The sequence below is a fragment of the Geotrypetes seraphini genome, chromosome 16 (assembly GCF_902459505.1).
Source record: "Geotrypetes seraphini chromosome 16, aGeoSer1.1, whole genome shotgun sequence".
In the NCBI taxonomy this organism is placed as follows: domain Eukaryota; kingdom Metazoa; phylum Chordata; class Amphibia; order Gymnophiona; family Dermophiidae; genus Geotrypetes; species Geotrypetes seraphini.
In genome coordinates, this window is record NC_047099.1 from 11,244,787 (window position 1) to 11,272,126 (window position 27,340).

Genomic DNA, 27,340 nt, shown 5'->3' on the forward strand with positions numbered 1-27,340 from the left:
GGATACTCTGCACATGCATTTCGATCGCTCTTACAACGATCCATGGGATCGCTGTAGGGCGCGCGTCCGATCAGATCATTTGCATGTTGTGAATCGGTCGCTCGGCAGAACTCGGCCAAGAATCGTCCAACAACAATCCAGATCGGTAAGTTTAGTGAATCTAGGCCTAAGAGCAGTCAGTACTATCACTGCTTAAGGTATGTGGTTCCCCTTATTTGGTTATATATTTGCTCTTTTATTTTAATGTTTATATTTCACATTTTATCTAGTTCTCTATAGTTGTATTTTGGTTGTTTCAAAAAATTAAATAAACTGTTTGAACTGAAGCTGAAACAATCTATTTTCTTTTATTTGCTTTAATTTTGTCTTTCATGTTGTTTTCCCTTAATTGCTGATTTATTTTTACAAACCTTACTTTGTTAACCTGAAACAATGGCAACCCTGCCTAAGAAAAAAAACAGGGCAGGATTAACTCTTGGCTGGGCCCTAGGCAGACAAGTACATTAGGTCCCCCATTGTAACATAGAATATTTTTAAAATTCCTACAAATGGGTCTTATTTGAAACATAGAAAGGCCAAAATGGCCCATCCAGTCTGCCCATCTGCAGTAACCATTATCTCTTCTTCTCTCTAAGAGATCCCACACAGTCTCTGTCTCCACCACCTCTTCCGGGAAAATGTTCCACGCATCTACCACCCTTTCTGTAAAAAAGTATTTCCTTAGATTATTCCTGAGCCTATCACCTCTTAACTTCATCCTCTCATTCCAGAGCTTCCTTTCAAATGAAAGAGACTTGTTTCATGTGCATTTACATCACGTACGAGTAGGTATTTAAAAGTCTCTATAATATCTCCTCTCTCCTGCTTTTCCTCTAAAGTATACATATTGAGATCTTTAAGTCTGTCCCCATATTCCTTATGACGAAGACCATGCACCATTTTAGTAGCCTTCCTCTGGACCAATTCCATCCTTTTTATAAGAACATAAGAAGTTGCCTCCACTGGGTTAGACCAGAGGTCTATCGCTCCCAGTGATCCGCTCCCGTGGCTGCCCATCAGGTCCATGACCTGTGAAGTGGTTCCTGACCATTTATATAACCTACCTCTGCTTCTATCTGTACCCCTCAATCCCCTTATCCTTTAGGAACCTATCTAAACCTTCCTTGAACCCCTGTACTGTGCTCTGGCCTATCACAACCTCCTCTTGAAGGTGCAGCCTCCAAATTGTACACAATGAGGTCTCACCAGAGTCTTATACAGGGGCATCAATACCTCCTTTTTCCTACTGGCCATACCTCTCCCTATGCAACCTAGCTTCCTTCTAGCTGTTGCCATCGCCTTTTTAACTTGTTTGGCCACCTTAAGATCATCACATGCAATCCCAATACACTTGCCAACTCCTCCTGCTGAGACAACGCACAGGATGTGGGAGAAATGGACACATTTCTACTGGTGGTGGTAGTGGCCCTGACCTACCTCCACTCTCTTCTAGCAGCATCTGACTTACCGTGGATGTGTGTGTGAAACATCCCTTAGGAGCCTTATTTCAGAAGGCCCCTCCTAAACATTTGGGCATTGTTTGCCTATGCCTTAATCCTGCCCTGAATGTAAGCACTGGTACACACCCTGCAACACCAATATGCCTCCTTTAGGGAAGCGCACATCTCAAAACAACAGGTTCGACTGCTACCGATTCCTGCTCAGCCCACACCAGATTTCAGGTTTATTTAAAATTTGATACTATCGCTTATAATAATTTCTAAGTGGTATACATAATAAAATTGGGGATATAGTAAAACATATATTGCTTAGATAAGAACAGCCACGGACTAACCTGCCACATAAGGAATAAGGGTAGAACTATAATAAATGAAGGGAAATACAATTGAGAGGGTAAAATATATAAAATGATGCATCCTATATATTAAAGAAAAATACTGGATTATGGGAAGCTGAAGAACTGGAATAGGGGTATAATTTTCAAAAGCCTCCCTATACAAAAAGGACTTTAAAGTAAGGCTGCCAGATTTTACGATTGTAAAATCCGGACACCCTAGACCCGCCCCCATTCCTTCCCTAGCTCCGCCCCCGATGCCTGCTTTGGTCAGTCAGGAGGCAATCCGCACATGCGTAGGCACCATGCATGCATGCACGTGATGTCATCATGTGGCACCCGCACATGTGCGGATTGCCTCCTGACTGACGCGATTGAGAGGGGGCTTTTCAAAACCCTGACAAAGTGCTGGGTTTTGAAAAGCTGTCCGGGGAAATCCGGACGTCAGGTAACCCTACTTTAAAGAGCTCTTAAATCTATCAAGAGCGGATTCCCCTCTTAGAAAAGAAGGCAGTGAGTTCCACAACTGAGGTGCGTAAATTGAAAAGATGTCCTTGCGTCTGGTATTAATGATTTTTAGGGAAGGAATTAAAAATAGGTTATGACCCGCCGAATGCAGGGTCCTAAGGAGAGTATGAGGAATTAGTAATTTATCAAGAAACGCTGGAAGATTTGATTGTCGAATACCGGACCTCAGTCACATGGGCAGGGTGGGCCCAGTTATCCCGTTCCAGAAGGGACACGTTTTAAAACAGTCCTGGATTTCTGACAACCCTGTCATGGCACATTATGATTTTTCCCAGAGGAATTCTATGCAATGCAAACAATTTACAAGGAATTCTGCATAGCAGCTCTCCCTGATATATCTCCCCCCTCCCCTGTACAAGTCACATGTGGGGGAACAATCTGAGAGCCTGTGCTATTGGTGTGTAGGGTGTGCCATTGTGGGGGGGGTGGGGGAGAAAAAGCTGAAGTTATGTGCCTGAGGAGGAAAAAAAAAAGAGAGGTGGGGGGGTGCCTAGGTGAAGGAAAAATTAGAGGTACAGGTATTTGGAGAGGGGAAAACATTGCATGCGTGTGTGTGGGGGGGGGGAGGTTATTGGGTGGGGGAGAAGAAGGGAGGAGAAAAAAAGAGATGGGGAGTGCCTTGGTGAAGGAACAATTAGAGGTACAGGTATTTGGAGAGGGGAAAACATTACATGTATGTGTGTGTGTGGGGGGGTATTGGGTAGGGGGAGAAGAAGGCAAAGTGGAGGTATTTGCCAGGGAGGGGGGACACCTTGGGGATAGACTGAATTAGAGTCTTCCTGGGAGAGAGAGAGAGAAAGAGCTGGGGATGGAGAAAGGCAGGAGGAGATTTCAGGTCTTGTGATGGGGAAATTTAAAAAAAAAAAAATAGATCTCAGCAGAATTTGAATTTTAAATATTTTTGCATCAGATTGAAATTTTTGAACAGAATTCCTCCAGGAGTAATTAAGAAGCTGCAGCACTGATGTCTATAGGAAGGACCAGGGACTACAAATCCCACACTGCTCTGGGATAAAAGTTCAGAACCAGGACTGGTCAAAACTCCCTCCTGGAAGTGGGAAACTTGGCAGCATTACACATACTAAACACAAACCACCCCTCACCAAATACAGAATAAGTGGCTACAAAACCTGAACTGGAAACCCCTAGAGGTCAGACCCTGTACGCAAAGCAACACTTCAGAAACAGAAAAGTGCATCCTATTGCACCGACTGTGCAAAATGGAAAGACATCAGCGGTATGCATTTCCCAAAACTAACGCAGGACTTTACTATTATTCTGTTAAATCATCTCATTCTGTGCTTTATGGACCTGTGTTTTCCCTCCTAAAATGTTAAATGTGCTCTGTTGACAAGAAATGTAACATGGTTGCGTCAAACGTAATTTGGTGAATGAGAATGGGGTGGGGAAATTGAAGACTGAGGTAGGAGATTGGGCAGAGTAAGGGAGGAGGGATCAGCATGGGGAAAGGGGACAAAGAAGGTCCAGAGGAGAGGAAGAAAGGGGGAGCAGTAGAAGTCCAGTAATCAGCTTCTAGCTCCATCTTTTCAGTATAGGTCGGTCCAGGCTCCTGGTTTTGCTTGCTGCTGTAAAGAAAGAAAAACACAAGAGGCAAGTGAGATGTCTTAAACTTAATCCAACTAAAGAAGCTACTTTTATTAGTCCACAGTAAAGTCCTACAACAGGGGTGTCCAACCTGCGGCCCAGTGAAGTATTTTGTGCGGCCCCGGTTGAGGGCGATGCAGTGTTTTCCTCTGCTGCCCCTGGGTGTTTACCATCTTGCCGACTTCCTCCTGTTTTGCTGCAGCGTTTATGCGGCCCCAGAAACATTTTTTTCGGCCAATGCAGCCCAGGGAAGCCAAAAGGTTGGACACTCCTGTCCTACAAAGAGAAACAGCAGCAACCACCAGAAGGTACCATTTTCAGCATGCACAGAGGGGGAAGAACTACAAGTCCCAGCATGCAAAGAAGGGAAAAAGACTACTACTTCCAGCATGCACAGAGGGAGGAACTACAAGTCCCAGCATGCAAAGAGGGAAAAGACTACCACATCCAGCATCCTCTGCCTTCCAACCCAGCCTGCTGATTAACCATTCCCCTTAACTGTATCCATGACATCCTGTTTGTCTGTCTTGCCTGTTTAGATTGTAAACTCTTTCGAGCAGGGACTGTTTTCTTATTCTTTGTGACTCTGTGCAGCGCTGCATGCGTCTGGTAGCACTATAGAAATAATTAATAGTAGTAGTACTTCCCGCATGCACAGAGGAGGAATTATAAGTCCCAGCATGCAAAGAGGGAAAAAGACTACCACATCCAGCATGATCAGGCACAGGGACTGCAGTGCCGCACCCAGCATGCAGAGAGAAATGAGTCAGATCTCTGGGCCTGGTGCCTTGGGGCTGACAGTTGGCAGGAGGGCTGGGCACTTTCTCCCTTAGACTCGGCCCCTTTGTGCTGTGTTCACAGAGATTAAAGACTCCAGTAGAAAGCTGCAAACACTTCCTGCCTCTAGCCTGAATTGAAGTGCTTTTGCTCCTATCCTATTCCCTCCCTGCCTCCTCGGTGGGCCCAATATCCTTCTCCTGTACCCTCTAAACCTCTTCCTGGCTCTGCACTACTCCCTCCCCCTCCACTTTATTGGCTAGACAGAGGGGACAAAGTTACTGGACACTTGCCGGGGAAGAGGAGGTAAGGGCATGTCTGTTTTCTTGACCTGGGGAGGGAGAAGCTCTGACGTCATCCAGGCCGTCCTTAGGCGCAGAGTAACTGCAGCAAAGACAGAGGGAATCTAATCTTCAGTTTCTGGGTCACTCTATATACCTATCTCGGTTCAAGGCGACTTACAAATCAAGATGTTTACATTACATTTAGGAGTTACAACACTGAAATATAAAATTAGCAGTATAATATGAGGTAGTTACCAGATAGGCAATGTAGTAATCATTCAATAGAAGGGAGCATTGATCTGTCTCATACAGCAATTCGAGGTACAATATAGTTGAGATAGATGTGAGTAGATTGGTGCATGTAATAATAATAATAATAATAACTTTATTTTTGTATACCGCCATACCCCGAAGAGTTCTAGGTGGTTCACATTAATTAGACAGAGATTACAAGTGGTTACATATCATATTGATCTTAGAGTTGCAAACAGCAAGGAGAGAAGTAGGGGGGGGGGGAGAGGAGACGGGGGAGGGGAGTAGATCAGAAGGGGGGAGGAGGAGGATTGAAAAGGGGCATTAAGGATTTTGGTCTCGGAATAGGTGAGTTTTGAGTAATTTTCTAAAGTCGAGGTAGTTGTAGGCCTTGAGGACCATTTGGGCTAGCCAAGGGTTTAGTTTGGCGGCTTGGAAGGCGTAGGTTTGGGGAGGGAGCTCTGGTGGTTTCTGGAAGGGTGAAATGCTGTGTAAGAACATAAGAAATGCCTGCACCGGATCAGACCTGGGGTCCATCCGGTTCGGTGATCGCTCAGTCAGGTGTACCCTGGCGAATACCTTATTCACTCGTATCCCTCAATGTGTCCTGCAAGAAGATGTGCGTCCAATTTTCCCTTAAATCCTAGAATGGTGGTTTCCTCCACCTTCTCTTCCTGGAGAGAGTTCCAGGCGTTCACTAGACCAGTGTTTTTCAACCTTTTTTGGGCAAAGGCACACTTGTTTCATGAAAAAAATCACGAGGCACACCACCATTAGAAAATGTTAAAAAATTTAACTCTCTGCCTATATTGACTATATATAAAGTAATTCTCTTGAAAAGGAATCAAATAAACACAAAGAAAGTATTTTATAATTACTTTATTACGAAATAAAAATTATAAAAACTATAAAATACTTTATTCAGTGCGAAACCTGGGCCTGTTTGGCTGAACACAAAGCTGATATTCTGGCTGGAATCGAAGAAAGACACACACGTAGCTCTTCGTCAACAGCTCTCAGTCTCTCTCTGTATTTGGTTTTTATAGCATACAAAAATAGACAAATATACCCTCCATCCTTTTTATTAAACCACAATAGCAGTTTTTAGCGCAGGGAGCTGCGCTGAATGCCCAGCGCTGCTCTTGACGCTCATAGGCTCCCTGCGCTAAAAACCACTATTGCGGTTTAGTAAAAGGTGACCATATTGTAAAATATAGACAGCAGATATAAATTCAGAACTGTGCAAAGTAAGTGAAGGGAAGTTTTCATCTCTGGGAATTTACCCAGTTAACTATTAAGTTATTTGGGCAAATTCCTTTGAAAACTGTGGTAATACTGCCTCCACTTTGCTAAATTTAAAATAAAATCATTTTTCCTACCTTGTCTGGTGATTTCTGGTTGCACTTTCTTCTTCTGACTGTGCATCCAATCTTTCTTCCCTTCTATCAGCCTGTATGCTTTCTCTCCTCCACACCTCATTCCCTCCCCCAACTTTTTCTTCCTCTCTCCCTGACCTTTCTTTCTTTTTTTCTGTTTCTCTTCTTTCCTTCTGTTTCCCTGCCTGCCCCCTTTCTTTCTTTCTCCCTGCCGTTCCCCAAGCCACTGCCACTGCCGCTGCCATCGGGGAACAGGACCCACCAATGGATAACTGGCCCCAAATCCGACGCCGACGCATGCTCTCCCTGACGTCAATTCTGCAATCGGAGAGGAAGTTCCGCCCAGCCAGGCAGCGATTGGCTGGCCCGAACTTCCTCTCCGCCTGCAGAATTGACGTCGGGGAGAAGAAGACTTATCGGCTCGATAGATTAGATCGCCAAGACAAAGTGAGTCCTGGGTGATCGACTCACTTTGCCTTGGCGAGCTACTGGCGCCCCTGCCTCGGGCCCCCTGTCAGCTCCAGGCCCTGCGGCACACCAGGCAACATCTCGCGGCACACTAGTGTGCCGCGGAACAGCGGTTGAAAAACACTGCACTAGAGAATAATCAAAAAACAGCAAGGGAATATATTTATCCAAGGTGATGCTTATAAATCACTGTTGTACTAATCACCTTTGTTTTACTTCAAGCACTAATTTCAACACAAGGCTGATGTGGTTAAGTGAACACTCAGACCCACAGCTGAGGTCCGGTGAAACAAGTTCACGGGGCAGCTGTTAAGGAGACCATCATAGTTGTTCACAGTCTCCTCCACCAAACAAAGACTAAATAACAGAAAATAAAACTTAAATAAAAATAAAATCATAAATTTCACAACAACTTAACTTTGAATGGTGTAGATGGTACACATAACTGCTCCGGGTTCCTCCGTTTATTCACAATACCGACCCCCCAACCTAGGTTTCACCCACTGGCTTCTTCAGGAGGGGTACTACAATTACAAGATAACTCAAATCAACACTGCACCACACAGCTTGCTAACTTAATAAACACTACATTTGAAATACTCAATGTACACACTCTCTCTACAACTTACCGGCACAAACACTCCATAGTGCTTACACACGCACTACTGACAAGAAGAACTTCCCAGCAGGCCACGCTTTAAATACACTCCCCTTTTACTACCTACTACATCATCACTTCTGACATCATGATTGATTATAATTGAAACCATTCAATATCATTGTTTAATCCTGTGGGGGCCAAGGTATGCCATTGGAATATAAACTTCTGCTCCAAATAAAGAAGATGTTGAGTGATATTTCCAGATTCTTTATAAGCACACATAAGAACAGTATATTGTAATTCCTCAATAGAGTGTTGTTGCTCAATCCAATGGCTCACCAGGGGGGCAGTTACACGTTTGCATCTTATATTGCTCAAGTGTTCGGCAATGCGGATTTTAATAGCACGCCGGGTATGTCCTATGTAATACAGCCTACAAGGGCAAATAATGCAATATATTACTGCAGATGACAAACAATTAGTGCCTGTTCTTAAATAAAATGTCTTACCCCCTGTTTGAGGAATTACCACTTGGTCAGTGTTGAGGACATGAGGGCAATACACACACTGATGACAACGTACGTGAGGACCCTCTCTGTTCTGTTGGACAGGGTCACGATGTTTCAAAATCTGACCTAAATTCCGGCCCCTAGTATGGGCAAATAAAGGGCTGTCGTTCAAGCTCTCATGTACCTGCAGCACTGGCCAGTGTTTCAAAATGATTTTTCTAATTTGTTGACTTCGATTGGAATAAGGCAATACACATACCACGGCTCCACTATTCTCCCTTTGTTGGGGACGAAATAGCCACTCCCGCTGACAGTTACGGGCTCTCTTCCATGCCCGTTTAACTACCCGGGGAGGATAACCTCTCTCCATAAACTTTGTGTATAAAAGCATGGCCTGCTGCTGAAAATCCCACTCGTCAGAGCAGATCCTCCGCAACCTTAAAAATTGTCCCACCGGGATACTATCCCTAAGGGGTTTTGGATGATAACTGTGATAATGTAGGAGAGTGTTCCGATCGGACGGTTTCCTATAAAGGGTAGTATCGTAACACACTTGAGAGTTGATCTGAGATTTTACTACTTGGATATCCAAGTTATTTAGTCTTTGTTTGGTGGAGGAGACTGGGAACAACTATGATGGTCTCCTTAACAGCTGCCCCGTGAACTTGTTTCACCGGACCTCAGCTGTGGGTCTGAGTGTTCACTTAACCACATCAGCCTTGTGTTGAAATTAGTGCTTGAAGTAAAACAAAGGTGATTAGTACAACAGTTCACTAGAGAATGACACGGTGACAAAATTCATCACCGTTCCCGTCCCCGCAGATAACCGCGGGAAATAAACCCATGTCATTTTCTAGTGTCTATTTCATCCTCTGTCCTTCTACACCAGCATTCTTCAAGATTTGAGGGTCAGTGGTTGTGGCCATTCATACTCTGATTCTTATGGGAGCCAAGGATAATGAAGCCATTGTGACATCACTGATGTGATTGGCTCTTAGGCACTGGTGGAATGAGGTATTATGACATCACAATATCCGCTCTGGATACCAGAGACTGTCATTCTTTAGTGTCTATCTCAACCTCAGTCCTTCTACACCAGCATTATTCAAAGCAAAGTTTGCGGGTCAATGGTTGTGGCCATTCATACTCTGATTCTTCCCTCTTTCCTTAAAGAATGACCTGAAGATGGTTTCCCGCGGGGACGGGAACGGCGATGAATTTTGTCACCATGTCATTCTCTAGTGTTCACCACTCGCTGTGTGAAGCAGAACTTTCTGACGTTTGTCCTGGCCGTGTCCCCTCTCAGCTTCAGGCCATGACCTCTTGTCCGAGTCACATTTGACAATGTGAATAACGTTGTTACTTGCTCACCATCCTTTCCCCCTGCTGGTGAGTGAGCTTGCTCCATTTTATCGATTCCTTTTCGTATTTTAAAAGTCTCTATCAGATCCCCTCTCAGTCTTCTCTTCTCCAGGGTGAATAATCCCAGTTTTCTGAGGTGATCTTTATAGATAAGAACATAAGAAAGGTAGGTTAAGAACATAAGAATTTGCCTCCGCTGGGTCAGACCAGAGGTCCATCGTGCCCAGCAGTCCGCACCCGCGGCGGCCCATCAGGTCCATGACCTGTCATGTTATCTTGATTTAGCCCTATAGCCCCTTGTTTTTATCTATACTCTTTCCATACTCTTATCTACCCTTATCTGTATCCCTCAATCCCCCTATCCTTCAGGAATCCATCCAATCCCTCTTTGAATCCCCGTAGCGTACTCTGCCCGACCACTTCCTCCGGGAGCGCGTTCCATGTGTCCACAACCCTCTGTGTGAAGAAGAATCTCCTGGCATTTGTTCTAAACTTCTCCCCTTCCAGTTTCTCCGAGTGCCCTCTTGTGCCTGTGGAAGAGCTTACAGTACTTGTTAAATATCAAAGGAGTATATGTTCTCAAAAAGGAAAGTCTTCAGTTTATTTTGAAATCTGGGGTAGTTAGGTTCTGTCTTGATAATTGTTGGAAGATTGTTTCAGGTCTTGCTTCCGAGGTGGGTCGAGTAGCGAGTTGGGAGAGGGAAAGGATCAAATGAAATGTTTTTCAGTTTTCTGGCTGATGTTGACAAAAAGGTTTATAAGTGGCTCTGTGGAATTCGTAAATAGGGTGTGGAACATTACACATGATAGTTTGAAGATAAGGCGCGCATTATTTATTTATGTATGTTAAAAGTTGATATACTGCCTTTGAAACAAAGCGGTTTCCATAAAAATAAATATACATAATTGCAGAATATAAGACAAAATTACAATCCTAAAATTAGAGTTAAATTACAGTACCATAAAATACATTTTTAAATGAAAGAAACCCCCCCAAAAACATTTGCACCCAACAAACAAACAATCCCCAGGCAATTAATAACAAAGGCACTTAAGAATCCGCTTATTGACTCGAACAGAGCCAAGATGGACGTCACATCTACCGGGAAATATATTATAATATGACAGCTGAGCAGCTCTACAAATAAAAATCCACACATAGCTTGGTTTTCAACAGCTTTTTGAAACGAAAACGGTCAATGCTTAATCTTAGATGTCCCGACAGCTTATTCCAAAGTGACATTCTGGCTACTGACAACATCTTAGATTTTGTAGTCTACTGTAGCAAGGTGGGATGGAATCATATTTTTCAGTTTGAATGTTAGTCTTATTGCTGTATTTTGTATCAGCTGTAGTTTGTGCATGAGGGTAGATTTAATGCCAGTATAGAGAGAGTTACAGTAGTCTAATTGGGATAACACAAGCATCTGTGTCAGTATGGCAAAGTGATGATCATGGAAGAAGGATCTAATTAGAAGAAGAACTCAGATTGTGATGTCATAATGCCTCATTCCACGAATGCCTAAGCTCTGTCCTCATCTGATCATAGAAGAAGGATCTTAGTTGTCTCATGCTATAGAAGGTTTTTTTTTTTTTTTCCATAGGTTGGAAATTTGGGGTTCATAAGATAGGGTAGAGTTGAGTATAACTCTGAGAACCTTAGAGGTGGTGCCTATATTTAGAGAGGTTCCTGAGGGTAGTGTAACTGTTGTAGGGACTGTTTGTGAGGTATTGTGAAATCACTGGACTTTGAGTTTATTGATTATAGCCCAGGTATGTATTTTGTCTGTGGCACTGGATATTTTTTGAGAGACATCATGTGCATTGTGTTTGATCAGGATAAGCAGAAGGATGTCATCCGTTTAACATAAGAATAGCCTTACTGGGTCATACCAATGGTCCGTCTAGCCCAGTAGTCTGCCCTCACGGTGGCCATTCCCATGCCGGCCCGACACGGAACAACTCTCCCATGCCGGCCCAACACTCTTTTCCTCTGCCAATGCTAGATCCCAATGGGGCAACTTCCGGTGGCAATGAAGCTGCCTTGATTGTGTGTATGTGTGTGTGTGTGGGGGGGGGGAGCTTGCAGACAGATCTGGTGCTGAATATAAACAGAGTTGCAGAGTTGGGGGGGAGGAATTGTTGTGAGATTGCTATCACTAGCCAGCAGGAAGGTGTACGAGGAAGAGCTGTGCTCTTGGGATCTTCTGTCTACCCCCTTCCACACACACACACACACACTCACCGCATGATCTTCAGTCACTGAACTGTACTCATGCTCACCTCATGGGAGCAGACATGCTTTTTAACTGGCTTTACTGTCTTTATGCCTTCCCCTTATTTCATTCCTTTCCTTGTTGCCATCCCCCCTTTCCTTGTCCCTCCTTGCTCACCTTTTTTCACTATTTCCCATTGTTTTCCCTCCCCCCTTCACTTTTCTATAACTCTGTTGTAAACCCTTCAACTTTAAGAGCTTGTAAATAAACTCTCTTCTGCTTGTCTTTTCCTCTGCTATCAGGTGTGATCAGAGGACTTCCTTTGACTATGGAAGGACCTGCCCCAGCCCTTGCGCTTGGGGTCATTCCCCAGCGACCTTCTATCCTTACCCCAGAGAACCGGATCCTGATGGCACACAGCTCCCTGGGGTTGCGCCAGGGGGTCAGCCTGCAAAGTGAGAGACCTAGCTTAGCTTCACCATCACTAGGGCTTCCTTGGAGCCTCTGGAAACCGATGGACCTCCTCAGCACCCACGCCTTGTCAGGGACATCTGCATGTCCTCTTATGCGGACCAAAGAGCTCTCAGGAGTTGCAGACACCAGGAATAGGCTCCTGGGGACAGGGTCTTCACTGGACATGTGCAGGACCCAGGCCTTAGGAAGCCCAATGCCTCAGACTGCCAGTGTGATCCTTGAACCTTCACCTGTAACCTCTGGAAAAGTGTCTGATGCCTGCATTGCTATCTCACCGGGGCCATATGAAGCTGAGGAGGTATGTAAACTGGGAAGGGGAAAACAGGAGAGATGGGTGGGGGGAGACAAGATGGGAAGGAAATGAAAGAGGGGAAGCGCAAGACAGGGAGAGATGAGGAATAGATTGAGAGACAGCTAAACGGATTTTGGAGGGATAGACAGATGCACAAACAGGAGGAGACAGAGGATGGGGTGACAAGTGGCTGGCATTAGGTAGATAAGATGCACTTTTGGGATACACCCCTTCCCTAAAACCCCCTCTAGATCTCATATGCTTCACTCTCTAGGAGTCCGAAGATCTGTTAAATATATCTGCAGCAATGCCTGACTACGACCTGCTGTTGACAGAGGCGGATTTGGGGCCCTCAAGAGCTGCCAGGGTCCCTGAGTTTTGCCAAAGTCTTCCAGACCTAGAGGAACAGCTCAATGAGAAGAAGGTAAAGGGGTACGAGCTTATGAGTCACGGGAGGCTCCAGTCCTATGGTGTTTAAGGGAGGTTTATGGTATTACTGAGAGTTTGATGGGAAACCTGGTAAAATACTTCTGCATTTCTGGCATGCTTTTAATATATTTCTTTGGTGTGTGTGTGGGGGGGACTTGGGGTCCTCAGCTAGCCTTAATTAATGCCGTGTGCTGCTCACTGGTGGAGAGTCCAAAATTCGAAGACCCAGATGATCCTACGAGGAAGGCGCTGATGAGATTGGCAGAGGACGTGACAGAGGCTGACCCCGAGTTCCTTTTAAAGGTGAGAGGTGACACAGTGTCTCGAGGAAGGGGAGATACTTCAATAACCTGTAGGGAGATTTCTTTGGCTTCTGCTCTGTACAATTCTCAAAGAAGGCTTTAGATCAGGGGTGGGCAACTCCGGTCCTCGAGGGCCAGAATCCAGTCGGGTTTTCAGGATTTCCCCAATGAATATGCATTGAAAACAGTGCATGCAAATAGATCTCATGCATACTCATTGGGGGAAATCCTGAACACCCGACTGGATTCCGGCCCTCGAGGACCGGAGTTGCCCACCCCTGCTTTAGAGGCAGAGGACTCGGTGGCGTAGTAAGGGTGAGCGGTGCCCAGGGCTGTGGCCTGCCGCGCAAGCGCCCCCTTCCCTTTCCCCATACCTTTTTAACTTCTCCAGCATGTCTCCGTCAGTGTTGGCTTGCCTTTTCATGCCACTTTCTAGGCGCAGGTCCCGGAAGTGACGGCGGAAAGAGTGCCGTTGCCGACGCGGGCAGCAACCTTGCACCGGGGAAGTATAAAAGTTACGGGGTAGGCAAGGAGAGGAGTGGGGAGGAGGAGTGCCACATCCTTAGAAAAATGGTGCCTGGGACAGACTGCTTCCTTCACCCCTCCCCCCCCCCCCTGCTTTCTATGCCACTGAGAGGACTTTTAGTTTTCAGAAGGAGTGAGTCTTGTAATAATAAAAGATGTCTTTGCTTGCACTCTTCTGGTAGGAAGATAGGGAGGGGGGCAGTGACTGCTTCTCCCTTGTTTGAGCTAGAGAGCGAGGGGGGAGAATCAAGGGGGGAATTGGATTGATCAGATGTGCTGTGTTCTTATGGAACACGCTTTTATGCTGATAATAGGGTGTCTAGTCTGTATTCTTTGATTATGAGTAGTGACAGGGTGGGGGAAAGGGTTCAAAGTGGCTTCATTCACAGGATGTGACCATGTTGTTTCAGGTAGCGCTGTATACGCGCCAGGAGCTGAACATCCGAAGCACAGCAAACTTCCTGCTAGCTCTGGCCGCCTGGATTCCGGCCTCGCGCCCCCACCTTCGCCGCTACTTCTGTGCTGCCGTGCAGCTCCCCTCTGACTGGTTGCAAATCCCAAAGATCTACCAGGTACAGACAGAATTTATTGTGGAGGCGTGTTTAGAGATAGGCAGCCCCTCAATTTTTATCTGATTTAGTTTCTTGTGCTGTGTACTTTGTTGTTTTGTTTTGGTTCGTCTTCAGTTTTGTTTCAGGGGTGATGTTGTAAAGAGTGCCCCCTCTATGCAGGGTGGAATTGATTTAATTCAAATCAAATTTAAATCACTAATCAGAAAGACTTGATTTAAATCATGGTTTTCCACAGTTCAATCTTGCTGGTATAATCTTAATATTTACAACCAAATGTCATCAAAATAGGCCAGCTCTTGATATACTGCTCAAAACAGACCATGACAGAGTTCATCTAGCATCTTTTCAAAGCTGCTGCTGCAGCAAAATGATTGTTATGGAAGTATTTAGCAATTTCAAAGACATTAAGCTTTATTTCTGGGACAGTGAAGTCTTTGGCTAGGAGGTACAGCAAATGGGCACTGCATCCATATTTTATTAGCTTGGTAGTCTCTTCATGCTCTTCTAAATTTCTTCTCATCTTGGATACGTTGGCAGCATTGTCTGTGACTAAATTGCATACTAGAATCATAGAAACTTGATGGCCCATCCATCCTGCCCATCCACAGCATCCACTATCTCCTCCTCTCCCTATTGGCTAAGGATCTTTACACCTGCATTGTGAGGTCAAAGAGCTTTATGGTTATAGAAACATGATGGCAGATAAAGGCCAAATGGCCCATCTAGTCTGCCTATCTGCAGCATCCATTGTCTCCTCCTCCTCCTCCTCCTCCCTAAGAGATGCCTGTCCCATGCTTTCTTGAATTCAGATACAGTCTTGTCTCCACCACCTCTACCAGGAGAATATTTGTGCAACTCCTGAGCCTATCACCTCTTAACTTCATCCTATGCCCTCTCGTTTCGGAGCTTTCTTTCAAATGATAGAGGCTCGCTTCATGTGCATTTATGCCATGTAGACATTTGAATTTTTGTTCACATTTTATTATAGCTTTTGCTGCCACTTCCTGTACGTATTCTGCTGTATGTGCATTTCCTGAGTTTATCAATTGTTTGTGCATGAAAGACATTCCCTTCTTCTGTTGTTATACAAGCACATACAAACAGGCTGATTGTGAACATTATTCCATCCATCTATCAAGAGTTACCCCAAAAATGTAAATCCTTATTTCGTGATGATTAACTTTTGGGCTGTAATGTATCTTAATAGAAAACTATCTTTCGATAGATTTTTCCTCAATAAAGCATTTTATTAAAAAAATTAATAAAATCAGATTTTTTTGATTAAAAAAACATTGATTTTTATCCACCCTGCCTCTGTGCAAAGAGTATAGTTTATTATTGGCAAACAAAATAAAAAAACACAAAACAAATGAAAATTAGCAGAAAAACCATGATGACAACATGCAGTGACTGGACATATCAATGACACATCCCCTATGTCGCAAACATCAGCCCTTTCCTACACAGTTCTGGGGGGGGGGGATGAAGAGGGCAGTGTGGCATCAGATGGACCTGTTTACCTCTCTTTTCCTCTGCAGAGCCTGACTGGGCCGGATGCAAAGCCCTTTTCCTTCCCGTCGTGTCTCCGCAGGGCCATGGAGATCAAGTTCCGGCAATTCAATGAGTATCAACTGGCAAAATACAACACCCGGGCTCAGCGCGGCAAGCATACAACCAGGAAACATCGTACTCCAGAGGAGGTAAGGGTGGGACGGTCGTGTAAAGTCATCTGTATGTACACAGCCTTTGGAATAGAGTTACTTATACTAATGTGCCTGACCTGTAAAAAAAGAAGGATTTATTTGTTTATTCATATGTATCCCGCCTTGTACAAAGCGGGTCACAACAAATACATACACAGCATTAACCCCTCCCCCCATACTAATACATAAACTAGAAATATAGGACAAAAGGACAGATCAGCGCCCAGCTCAAATACACACAAAGGGCTTAATTCCCATACTGCATCTTGCAAAATAAGTGCCTCTAATAATCGTTTAAAATTACGCAAATTATCCTGCTGGCGTTTGTACATTCTAGCTCTCTGTGTCGGCGTGAAATATCTTTGTCTTGGCTGTGTGTAACATATCCCATTATCTTTCTCTTCTGGCTGATCTTGGTGTGACTGAACTGCTGTCTCTGTCTTGTTCTTTGTACAGTCTGACCCCTTGGGTACCTGGTGCCATGTTGAGAGCAAACTCTCTTCTCAGATAATGCTGTGATTCTAATCTCCATTCCCTCACCGCTTTTTATTTTTGTAGTTGCGGCAACGCAATTGGAGGCTGAAATCTGTGTTCTTTCGGGCCTTAGAGAACCAGAAGGTGAGCATCTCTTGAAACTTGAGTGAGCCTTGGCCAAGAGTAGAGAATGACACGGTGACAGAATTCATCACTGATTGAGACATTTGGGAAATTCTCTGGTTATAAAATAAATTGGACTAAGTCAGAAGTTCTTCCTCTAAATGTGCATTGTACGAAGGGTTTATTGGATCCATTCCCTTTTATTTGGAAAGAGGAAGGAATAAAATATTTAAGTATTTGGATAAAAAATACACTTGAAGAAACAATGAAAGTGAATGAAAGGTCTTTATTGAAAAAAATAACAGAGTTATGTGAGCAATGGAATCCTCTACATCTATCTTGGTGGGGAAGAGTCCAAGCTATTAAGATGATGATCTTGCCTGTTGTTTGTTACCAAATGGGTATGATACCAGTTTTTTTTCAGGGGTCTTTTTATAAAAAGTTGAACAGTATTCTTATCAAATTTATTTGGCTGGGTAAAAGTCCAAGAATTGCTTTAGTGTCTTTGCAAAAATCAATTAAGGAGGGTGGGGTAAATTTTCCTAATTTTTATAGGTATCATCAGTCCTATATTATGCGCCAGGGTATGTATTGGGTCCTCCCAGAGCTCTTGGAACAGCTTCCAGATTGGTTGTGGTTGGAAAGGCAGCTCCTGTTTCCAATTAGGCTTGGTCTTCTTTTTAGTATCAAAATGCCTAGAATACGTAAGGATAATAGAATATTAATGGACACTTGGAAAACTATGAGATTTGTTGATAAATTAACACTTATTCCTATTGAAAAGTCTACTTATCAAACTTTATGGTTAAACTCCAGGATTCAAATAGGCGGTTTTAAGATTGTCTAGAAGGAGCAGATATACATACCTTAGATGATGTTATATCTAATGGTAAATTGCTTGATTTTTTACAGTTGCAACATAAATTTGGCTTTGATAAAAAACAATGTTATAAATGGTTGCAATTGAAGCAGGCTATTCTTTTTTTTTTAAGTTCAATAGTTTTTATTAAGTATTTTAAAGGATACAAGAATCATTTAAAGTACATAGAAACAAAATAAAGCTTTCTGTATATAAAATATATAAATTTATGTTTAACTGTATAGGAGCAAAGGCTCCAATTATTAAAAATGTATGTAAGGGATATATAAGATAAAGATAAGAGAGAGCAGTAAAGAAAAAAGGAAAGCAGGCTATTCTTAATAATCAATTTAGTTTAGAATTCTTATGTTTTCAGGCAGACTTTCTGGGTCACCAGGCCGCACAGTGGTACAAATTATTATCTGAATATTTGAATAAGAAACCAAAAAATGGACAGGGATATTTGGAGCATTGAGATTAAGCATCAGATTAATGCATCTCAATGGCCATGTATTTGGGTTTGGAGGATGAGGTGTACAATGTCTTCATCTATGAGGCAAACATGTTTTTTTTTGTTGCATAGAGCATTCTGGACCCCTGTTCATTTACAAAAATTAGATTGCTCTAAGTCTAATAGATGTTGGCATTGTCATCTTGATGCTGGAACTTTAGATCACTTATTATTTTATTGTCCATTTATTATGGCTTTCTGGCAGTCAATTTGGGACCAAGTAAATTGTTTGTTAGAAAATCATGTGGCCTTGTCCTATGACACAGTTTTATTTGGCATGTCTATGGGAGCTAAGAGCCAAATATCTTCCAATAATAACAAACTTCTATTGACTCTAACAGGAGTTGCCATAGAACAAATAACTTATAATTGGAAAGATTGGACAAGATTAACTTATTGTTTTTGGTGGAATTCAGTGTGCCACTTATATAAAATGGAAAGAGCGTTAGCAGTCCAAAAAGGATATTTTAATAAGTTTAAGGATGTGTGGGGGCCATTAATAACTTATTGTGCTGATTAATTGTCATTTTTCCCCTTTTTAAGATAGGTATGGATATGGGGTGGGGGGGTGGGTTTGAATTTCATTATTAGATTTGAGAAAAAGGATAGTGTGTATTTCTTTAGGTTATACAATTTAATATTATATTATTTGGGGGGGGGATAATCTTTATTTCTAGAGATTTTTGGGATATTTCAAGTGGTGTTCTATAATTTTTGTTCTTATTTTCTGTACACTTGATGAAAACATAAAATGAATAAAGATTTTTTTAAAAAAAGAATTCATTACTTCCTGTCCCTGCGGATATCCACGGAAAACCATCCCCATGTCATTTTTTTAAGGAGAGAGGGAAGAATCAGAGTATGAATGGTGTAGAAGGACTGAGCTTGAGGTAAACACTAAAGAATGACACAGGATGGTTTCCCATTGTTATCCACGGGGATGGGAATGGTGATGAATTCTGTCACCGTGTCATTCTCTAGCTAAGAGCCCTGGCCACTTGATGCCTGCTTGTGAGGAAGTGTGGCGGGGACTGAGAGAGGGAAGTCTCTGGAAGAAGTCTAGGGGGGCCTTCAGCGCTCTCACTGTCTTGTATCTCCCTTACATGAATGAGCAGCCTGGGTCCTCGAGCTCCCAGCAGAAGCAGAAGAGCAGGCCGAAGCCGGATCTTTTCAGCATGAAGAAGCTGATCCAGCGTCTGCACATCTCGGAGCCAGTGAATTATGTCATGGCCTTGCTGGGGTGCAGGTACCTGTGATATTGCTCCTCCCATTTCCTGTGTTCTCGTTCCAGCTCGTAGAAACATGATGGCAGATAAGGACAAATGGCCAATCCAGTCTGCCCATCAGCAGCATCCACTCCTCCTCCTCTCCCTAAGAGATCCCACGTGCCTGTCCCACGTTTTCTTGAATTCAGACACAGTCTTTGTCTCCACAACTTCTACCAGGAGACTAGTCTATGCATCTACCACCCTTTCTGTAAAAGAGTATTTCCACAGATTACTCCTAATCCTATCACCTCTTAACTTCATCCAATGCCCTCTCATTTCAAATGAAAGAACATTTATGCACACTTATGCCACGTAGGTATTTAAACTGCAAATCTTCCAAAAGCTCTTTCAAAGGGTTGTTTGTTTGTTTTTTTTAAATCAATTAAACCTATGACAAAGTGGAATTATCTAAAAGCCGACAATGCTTAAATATCTCCCAGGCTTGTACCACTGTACCAGTGCCAAACTTTAAATCACCCTGTAAGTGTGTGTCTCCTGCTCTGTCAGGTATCCTTCGGACCTCGCCTCCTTCTCCCGCAGCGGCCTGCCGGGCCCGTGGGACTCTCATCTTTCTGGGAAAAGAATGAAGCTGAAACAGCCCGAGACCTGGGAGAGAGAACTCAGCCTGCGAGGGAATGTTCCAGAAGTCTGGGAGGAGCTGATAGGTATGAGACGCACGAAACACGCGAGACGCGCACATGGGGCACTCTTCTGACTGGGATTGTTCTTTCTGCAGATCACCGTAAGCTTCCGTTCATGGCAATGCTGAGAAATCTCCGGAATATGATCAAAGCAGGGATCAGCCCCCAGCACCACAGCAAGATCATGGCAAGATTATTGGACAAGGTGGGAATGCTGCATTAGGAGGTGGCTTGTGGATATTCCCAAGGGAGATGCCCAAATCTCCTGGAGGGACATGTGAAGAAAGTGATGTACCAGGAAGGGGGGGGGGGGGGGGGGGGGGGGAGCTGCTACCCTAGAAAACACCTAGATATTCCCTTTGTAGGATGTTTTATGTTTATTTTTTTATCATGATTATACTGTTTTATTTTTGTTCTTATTTGATTATCTTATGTATATCATTTTGTGCTGTTCCTGTAACTGTGAATAGTTGCAGGCTATGGATATTTTAAACAGATAATGATGGTTGGAGAGCTGTCTCTTAAGGGAGATGCACAGCTATCCTGAGAGGGTCAGGTGCTTCCCAGGAGAGGAGTGTGGCAGAGTCACTCACCCCCTGCCTTCTCTGGTCCCGTAGGAGTCGGTCATTCGAAGCAGACAATTCCCCTTCCGCTTTCTCTCTGCCTATAAAGTGATTTTGGAGCTGGAAGAAGAGTCCAAGAGAGTTGGTGAGAAGATTGGATGAACAGCGGGGCTGCCTTTTAGTTTAATTCCTCCCCACCTTCCACTTTCTGTCTCCCTCATTTGCCCCTTTTCCTGTTCTTCTCACCTGCCCTGTCTTTTCTTTCTGTTCCTTTGAAGCATTGTGTATAGAGCCTTTTTCTCCTCAGGTACCTAATTTCTCTCTCTCTTTTTTTTTTTTTTTTTCTTTTTAAATACCTTCCAGAGAACGTCTTCCCCACTACCATGCAAATCTTGGAGACGATATTTGCAAAGAACTTTCGGAAAGGCGACGGTGTCTTCCAGGTGCTGAGGAATAACCCACGGAACAGCAAATGGCGGAGAGCAGCCATGTCGGTGCCGGCCGTGTTCCGCATGGTGCAGAGGGCTAAGAAGAAACTGAGGTGAGGGAGGCCAAGACTGGAGATCGTGGAGGGTGTTGGGAGAGGTTACGATTTAGGTGATAGCGTGATGGAGGCTGAAGGGAGATTAATTTTGAGAAAAGCCCATGTATTGGCTCTTGAAGAGAGCTATATACATACTGGGTGCTGTTTTTTGTTAAATAATTTGAGTTTTTATTGATTTTTTTTTTAACTTATTCCAACTGTGTACAGTATATTTGCTCTGAACTATTAAATCTTAACCGTTAAATCTTGCTTTTATAGGCTACGAATGATCCGCTCAATTTCCAAGTTTCTAGAGCCAAAATCACTAAACATACTAATTCATTCTCTAATTATCGCTAAACTCGATTATTGTAATTCTTTATTAATAAATATTACACATAAAGAAAAAAGGCGTCTTCAAATAATCCAAAATACTGCCGTTAAACTGATTCATAACGGCAAAAAATATGACCATGTTACTCCCCTTCTGATCAAATCCCATTGGCTACCAGTTAATCACCGCATTATTTAAAATCTTACTTTTAGTATTTAAAACTCTGTCTACTTACCAACCTCAATTTATTAATAAATTGCTTATTCCTCATAATACGTCGCGTTCCTTTAGGTCCTCAAATCAAAAACTTTTAGCAATTCCCTCAATGAAAGTTATAGGAACACGACGACAGGATTTGTACTCAGTAATGGCTCCGCAACTATGGAACACCTTACCTCAATATATAAGAAAAGAAAACGATCTGAGTCACTTTAAAAGTAACTTAAAGAGTTTTCTTTTTAAAGATTCCTGTAATCTTTAAATATGCTCAAAGTTTTATTTTAGCTTTTTCTCACTTTTCACTTTCCCCTCCCCATTGTGTTTTCCATTTATGTTCTCTTCTATACTCTAAAAAATTGAATTGTAGTTCTACCCTTCTTTCCTTATGTATCTATTAGTTTGTAAGTCTGTCAGTTTAACCTATTATATTTAATAATTAATGAGTATATGCTTATACTTTTTAAAATTTGCAATTCGCTTAGTAAATTAAATAAGCGATTCATCATACCAAAATAAAAACTTGAAACTTGTGCTATATAGAATGTTGACTCCCGAGACTGCTTTTTGCTGAGTTGGTGCCCAGTTTCCTCTGGGTATATAGGTATGTGAGCTTTGGGCACTGTTGTTTTGGTGCTACCATTTGGGCACTTGTGATTTTTGGGGTATCCACAAAGCAGTATCTGAAAGCCCTCTCTCTATTTCTTTCCCCCCCCCCCACCACCTTACCTCTGGTATGGGTCAGCAGAGAGCAGGGCTGGCTCAAGGGACTGTGGCACTCTGAACCAACTTTTGAATTGGTGCCGCCCAACCCCCACAATCTGGTATCTCATTCCTTCCATCTTCCCCTCCCTCTCCTGTGATCTGGTATTTCCTTCCTTCCATCCCTCACCTGGGATCTTCTTCCTTCCGTCCCTCACCTGTGATCTGGTATTTCCTTCCTTCCATCCCTCACCTGGGATCTCCTTTCTTCCTTCCTTCCTTCTGTCCATCACCTGGGATCTGGTATTTCCTTCCATCCCTCACCTGAGATCTCCTTCCTTCCATCCCTCACCTGGGATCTGGGATCTCCTTCCTTCTGTCCCTCACCTGGGATCTCCTTCCTTCCTTTCCTCACCTGGGATCTGGTATCTCCTTCCTTCCATCCCTCACCTGGGATCTGCTATCTCCTTCCTTCCTTACTGCTGGACCAGTTGAGGCACTGGCTTAGGGCACCGATGATAACGGTTGCCTAAATCCCAGTCCAATCTACCTACAAACTTCTAGAGGGATAGATGCTGGACTGGGATTTTGGCACCCTTTCTCACCGATGCCCTGGGCCAGGGCTTCACCTGGTCCATAGGCTGAGCTGGCCCTGAGCCCTTGGCTGCTCACTGCTGTGGCTAGGAGTCCTTGGAGCAGAAGGGAGATGTGGGCTGTCCCAAGCAAATCCTGTGAGGGAGGACGGTTCTTCTGGAAGCCTGCTAGATGTGTCTTTATTTATTTATTTCGATTTCTATCCCGTTCTCCCAGAAGTTCAGAAAAGGTTACAAGTAGACATTCACAATCGTTTGAAAACAGACTAGTCATGACAACAAATAAGTTACAGTAGACAATCACAGAGCTTATTCTAGAGACCAGACTGGTCATAGCGAAGAGTACTAGGAGAAGTCTATTGAGGAGGCAGTTTTTAATGGCCCGATTGGCGGAAGAGGAAGGTCTTTACTGCTCTGCAGAAGGTCATTAGTGAGTCTAGCGACCTGATCTGTGTGGGTAGTCGGTTCCATAGCTGAGGTAGGAAATAGGTGTAGGATCTTTTGTACGTCTTGTAATGCCGACACAATTTTTGTGTCCCATCTCCATAGAAGTCCACAAGGTCGCTTGTTTCCCATCTCTCTGTGACTCTCTGCTTGTATCTTCTGACAGGAGCTTGTGCACTGATACAACGTTGCTGAACCGTTACCGTCAGGCTCTGGAGGCGGCCATTCACATCTCTGCCCGACACAACATACCACCTCTTCCAGGGAGGACTCTGATTTTTTGCTGTGTGGATGCTGTGATGAAACAGCCAAGTCAGATGGCAAAGGACTTTTGCTGTCCTGGAGCCCTGGGAGAGGGAGCTTCTGGGCAGAACAGCAAACTCACGGTATGTATAGTGCTGTATTTCTGTCCTCTTTCTTCTGCGTTCTCTTTTATGGTACTTGAGTAATTGTGAAGTTTTGTATGCAGTGGCATAGCGAGGTTGAGAGGCCCCCCCCCACCTCCACATGTTCCTTCTCTGCCCACGCCGCTTCCCTTCCCCCATACCCCTGTAACGTTCCTGGCGCAAGCAGCAACTCCCAAGCTGCTGTTGCGCCAGTGTCGAATCTTCCTCTGATGTCACTTCCTAGGCGTCGGAGGAAGAGCCAACGCTTGTGAGATGGCAGCTTGGAGGTTGCTGCTCGTGCCAGGAACGTTACAGAGGTACAGGGGAAGGGATGCAGAACGCTTGCGCGGCAGCAGGGATGGGGGATGGGGAAGGAGCAAGGAGAATGGGTGCCTGCGCCCTCGCCAAGAAGGCGCCCAGGGCGGACCGCCGCCACGTACTATGCTACTGCCTGTGGGGGTATAAAATATCTGTATGTTTCTTGTCTCCAGGTTCTGGAGCTGGCGCTGCTCCTCAGTCTAATGGTGCAGGGGGTCTCGGAGGACGCCCGGCTTGTTCTGTACAGTGGCAGTGCTTGTGAGGAAGCCTCTGTGGACTCCGAGTCCATCTTGGGGCGTGTGGGGACGCTGCTGCAGCAAATTGAGGTAGACCCCCTAATGCCATGCCTCGCACACAGTCTCGGCCACCTCCCGGTGTGGTCTTGCCCTTGTATATGAGCTGTTGCAGCTGGATTCACACACACACACAGCTCTTTCTGTATCGGTGTATGCCTTGGGCATGGTGCCCAGATTAACCCAGTCATTATATAAGAACATAAGAATGGCTTTACCGGGTCAGACCAAAGGTCCATCAAGTCCAGTAGCTCGTTCTCACGGTGGCCAATCCAGGTCACGACCTGACCAAAACCCAAAGAGTAACAACATTCCAGAATCCCAAAGAGTAACAAAAGATTCTAGAACCCCATCAAGATTCCATGCAGAATCTCAAAGAATAGAAAGATTCCGGAACCCCAAAGAGTAGCAACATTCTAGATCCCCCCCCAAAGAGTATCAAGATTCCATGCAGAATCTCAAAGAATAGAAAGATTCCGGAACCTCAAAGAGTAGCAACATTCTAGATCCCCCCAAAGAGTATCAAGATTTCATGCAGAATCTCAAAGAATAGAAAGATTTCGGAACCTCAGAGTAGCAACATTCCATGCTACCAATTCAGGTCAAGCAGTGGCTTCCCCCATGTCTTTCTCAATAACAAACTATGGACTTTTCCTCCAGGAACTTGTTCAAACCTTTCTTAAAACCAGCTGTGCTATCCGCTCTTACCACAACCTCTGGCAGCGCGTTATATTATTACTCTGTCTTACAAACAGACACACATTTGGCCTGTCAAACTCCTGCAGTGTCTGAAAGGTCTCTCTCCATTCTATTCTCAGCGTGATGACATGAAGTGGAACAGCACAAAGGGACGACGATGCCACCCGCTGACCCAGTACATCCTGTCGCTGGTGACCCACAAGGAGCAGGTATAGGGGGGGAGGCATGAGATCCTTCTGAGGTCCCAGAACCTCCTCCTTGTTCATGTCCAGTGCTGTGCAATCTGTTTCATCTGGTTCTCATCTGTCTGACCCTCGCTACCCCTGGGATTGCCATGTTCCAGGATGATCTTGTGTTGGTCTAAGATTGATTCATCACACTTATTCCATCTCTGCTCCTTTCTCGGGCTTGTTGCAGGTAGATACCTTCCTGATGCTGAGTCTTCACCCCGCTGATGCCTCCTTCACCTCTGCTCTGCGCCTGTACCGGCATCGTATCAATGCCAATGGACTTTTCATCAATATCCTGCCTGAGGCAACAAGCCTGTAAGCTCAGCACTCCTACACAGTCCCTACCATTTCATAGCAGGATGTGCCATAGGAACACTCAATGCCAGTACATAGTCGCCAGAGCAGGCTCAGCTTATGGACTAGATGAGGCCCTGGTCCAGGACACCAGTGATAAGGGGCGCCAAAATCCCAGTCCAGTGAACCTTCAGACTTCTAGAAGGATTTTGGCACTATATTGTCGGTTCCCTGAGCCTGTGCTTAACCTGATCCAGGAGGAGAGGGAGACGTAATAGAGAAAGGGGAGATACCAGGTCACAGGTTGGGGAAAGGAGAGAGATAAGATTGTGTTGGCAAGAGCTGGCTCAGGGCACCACAGTCCTTTAAGCCAGCCCTGATAGACGCCATCATCTTATGGATCACAGAAACACTCAGAGCCGGTATGCAGTCACCGCCATCATATAACAGGATGGGTCACGTGAACGATCAGAGCCAGTACACAGTTGCCGCCATCTTAGAACAGGATGGGTCACGGGAATGCTCGGTGCCACTATGCAGTCGCCGCCATCTTAGAACAGATTGGGTCACAGGAACGCTCGGTGCCGCTACACAGTCGCCGCCATCTTAGAACAGGATGGGTCACAGGAACGCTCGGTGCCGCTACGCAGTCGCCGACATTTTAGAACAGGATGGGTCACGGGAACGCTCGGTGCCACTATGCAGTCGCCGCCATCTTAGAACAGGATGGGTCACAGGAACGCTCGGTGCCGCTACGCAGTCGCCGACATTTTAGAACAGGATGGGTCACGGGAACGCTCGGTGCCACTATGCAGTCGCCGCCATCTTAGAACAGGATGAGTCATGGGAACGCTCGGTGCCGTTACACAGTCGCCGCCATCTTAGAACAGGATGAGTCACGGGAACGCTCGGTGCCGCTACGCAGTCGCCACCATTTTATAACAGGATGGGTCACAGGAACACTCGGTGCCACTACGCAGACGCCGCCATCTTAGAACAGGATGGATCACAGGAACGCTCGGTGCCGCTACGCAGTCGCCGCCATCTTAGAACAGGATGGGTCACAGGAATGCTCGGTGCTGCTACGCAGTCGCCACCATCTTAGAACAGGATGGGTCACGGGAACGCTCGGTGCCGCTACACAGTCGCCGCCATCTTAGAACAGGATGTGTCACGGGAACATTCTGCCTGTCTGTACATCTCTGGAAATACTTTTTTACCGTCTCACTGACTGGACTTTTCTCCTGCAGGAATGACCTGATGCCCTCCCAGCACAGGAATGATGTGACACTGTGTGGATTTAATGAGCAGGTTCTGAAGTGAGTGTGAAACTGTCCCCCTGTACATTGTAATCATGTGTCATTGGGATGCCTGTGACGCGACTTTCCTTCGTTTTCCCAGGTTCATCGCAGAGCGGGGAGGGGCCCGGCTTCTTCAGCACGTGGAGAAGATCGATGAGATTTTTCGGATCCCCAAGGATGAAGGAACCCTGAGGAGAGTCAAAACCGTGGAGAGCCTCTCGCACCCTGGGGCCTTTATCCCAAAACTCAGGTGAGTGCTGCCGACGCAGTGTTTTTACATCTTCAGTGCTCCATCAACTGTAACATCAAAAGGACCAAAAATCCACAAATTACTTTTTTCATTTTTTATGCTCCCAACATCCCCCATCTTGTCCTCACTCAAGGGTTCTTATTTTGTAATAACAGTTTTATGTTTTTTTTCTAATGAACATAGCCTGTTTTATGTTTAAATGATTTTTA

The 27,340-nt window shown here is 44.7% G+C and overlaps 1 protein-coding gene across 2 annotated transcripts in view; it reads left to right on the plus strand.

Moving 5' to 3' along the window:
* The first annotated feature begins 4,798 nt into the window (after positions 1–4,798).
* Positions 4,799–27,340, plus strand: part of TEP1 (telomerase associated protein 1) — a 72,361-nt gene continuing 49,819 nt past the window's right edge. The window contains exons 1-18 of one of the 2 annotated variants that reach the window (XM_033923801.1): positions 4,799–5,050; positions 12,115–12,584; positions 12,853–13,002; positions 13,176–13,310; positions 14,245–14,406; positions 15,945–16,106; positions 16,668–16,727; positions 19,192–19,322; positions 19,852–20,009; positions 20,081–20,190; positions 20,603–20,693; positions 20,912–21,089; positions 23,527–23,746; positions 24,238–24,390; positions 25,176–25,265; positions 25,474–25,601; positions 26,831–26,899; positions 26,982–27,131. In XM_033923801.1, the coding sequence (XP_033779692.1) occupies positions 12,141–12,584; positions 12,853–13,002; positions 13,176–13,310; positions 14,245–14,406; positions 15,945–16,106; positions 16,668–16,727; positions 19,192–19,322; positions 19,852–20,009; positions 20,081–20,190; positions 20,603–20,693; positions 20,912–21,089; positions 23,527–23,746; positions 24,238–24,390; positions 25,176–25,265; positions 25,474–25,601; positions 26,831–26,899; positions 26,982–27,131 (2,591 nt within the window). In that variant the 5' untranslated portion in view covers positions 4,799–5,050; positions 12,115–12,140. The remainder of the gene's footprint in view (positions 5,051–12,114; positions 12,585–12,852; positions 13,003–13,175; positions 13,311–14,244; positions 14,407–15,944; positions 16,107–16,667; positions 16,728–19,191; positions 19,323–19,851; positions 20,010–20,080; positions 20,191–20,602; positions 20,694–20,911; positions 21,090–23,526; positions 23,747–24,237; positions 24,391–25,175; positions 25,266–25,473; positions 25,602–26,830; positions 26,900–26,981; positions 27,132–27,340) is intronic. The other variant, XM_033923800.1, reaches the window with a different exon arrangement.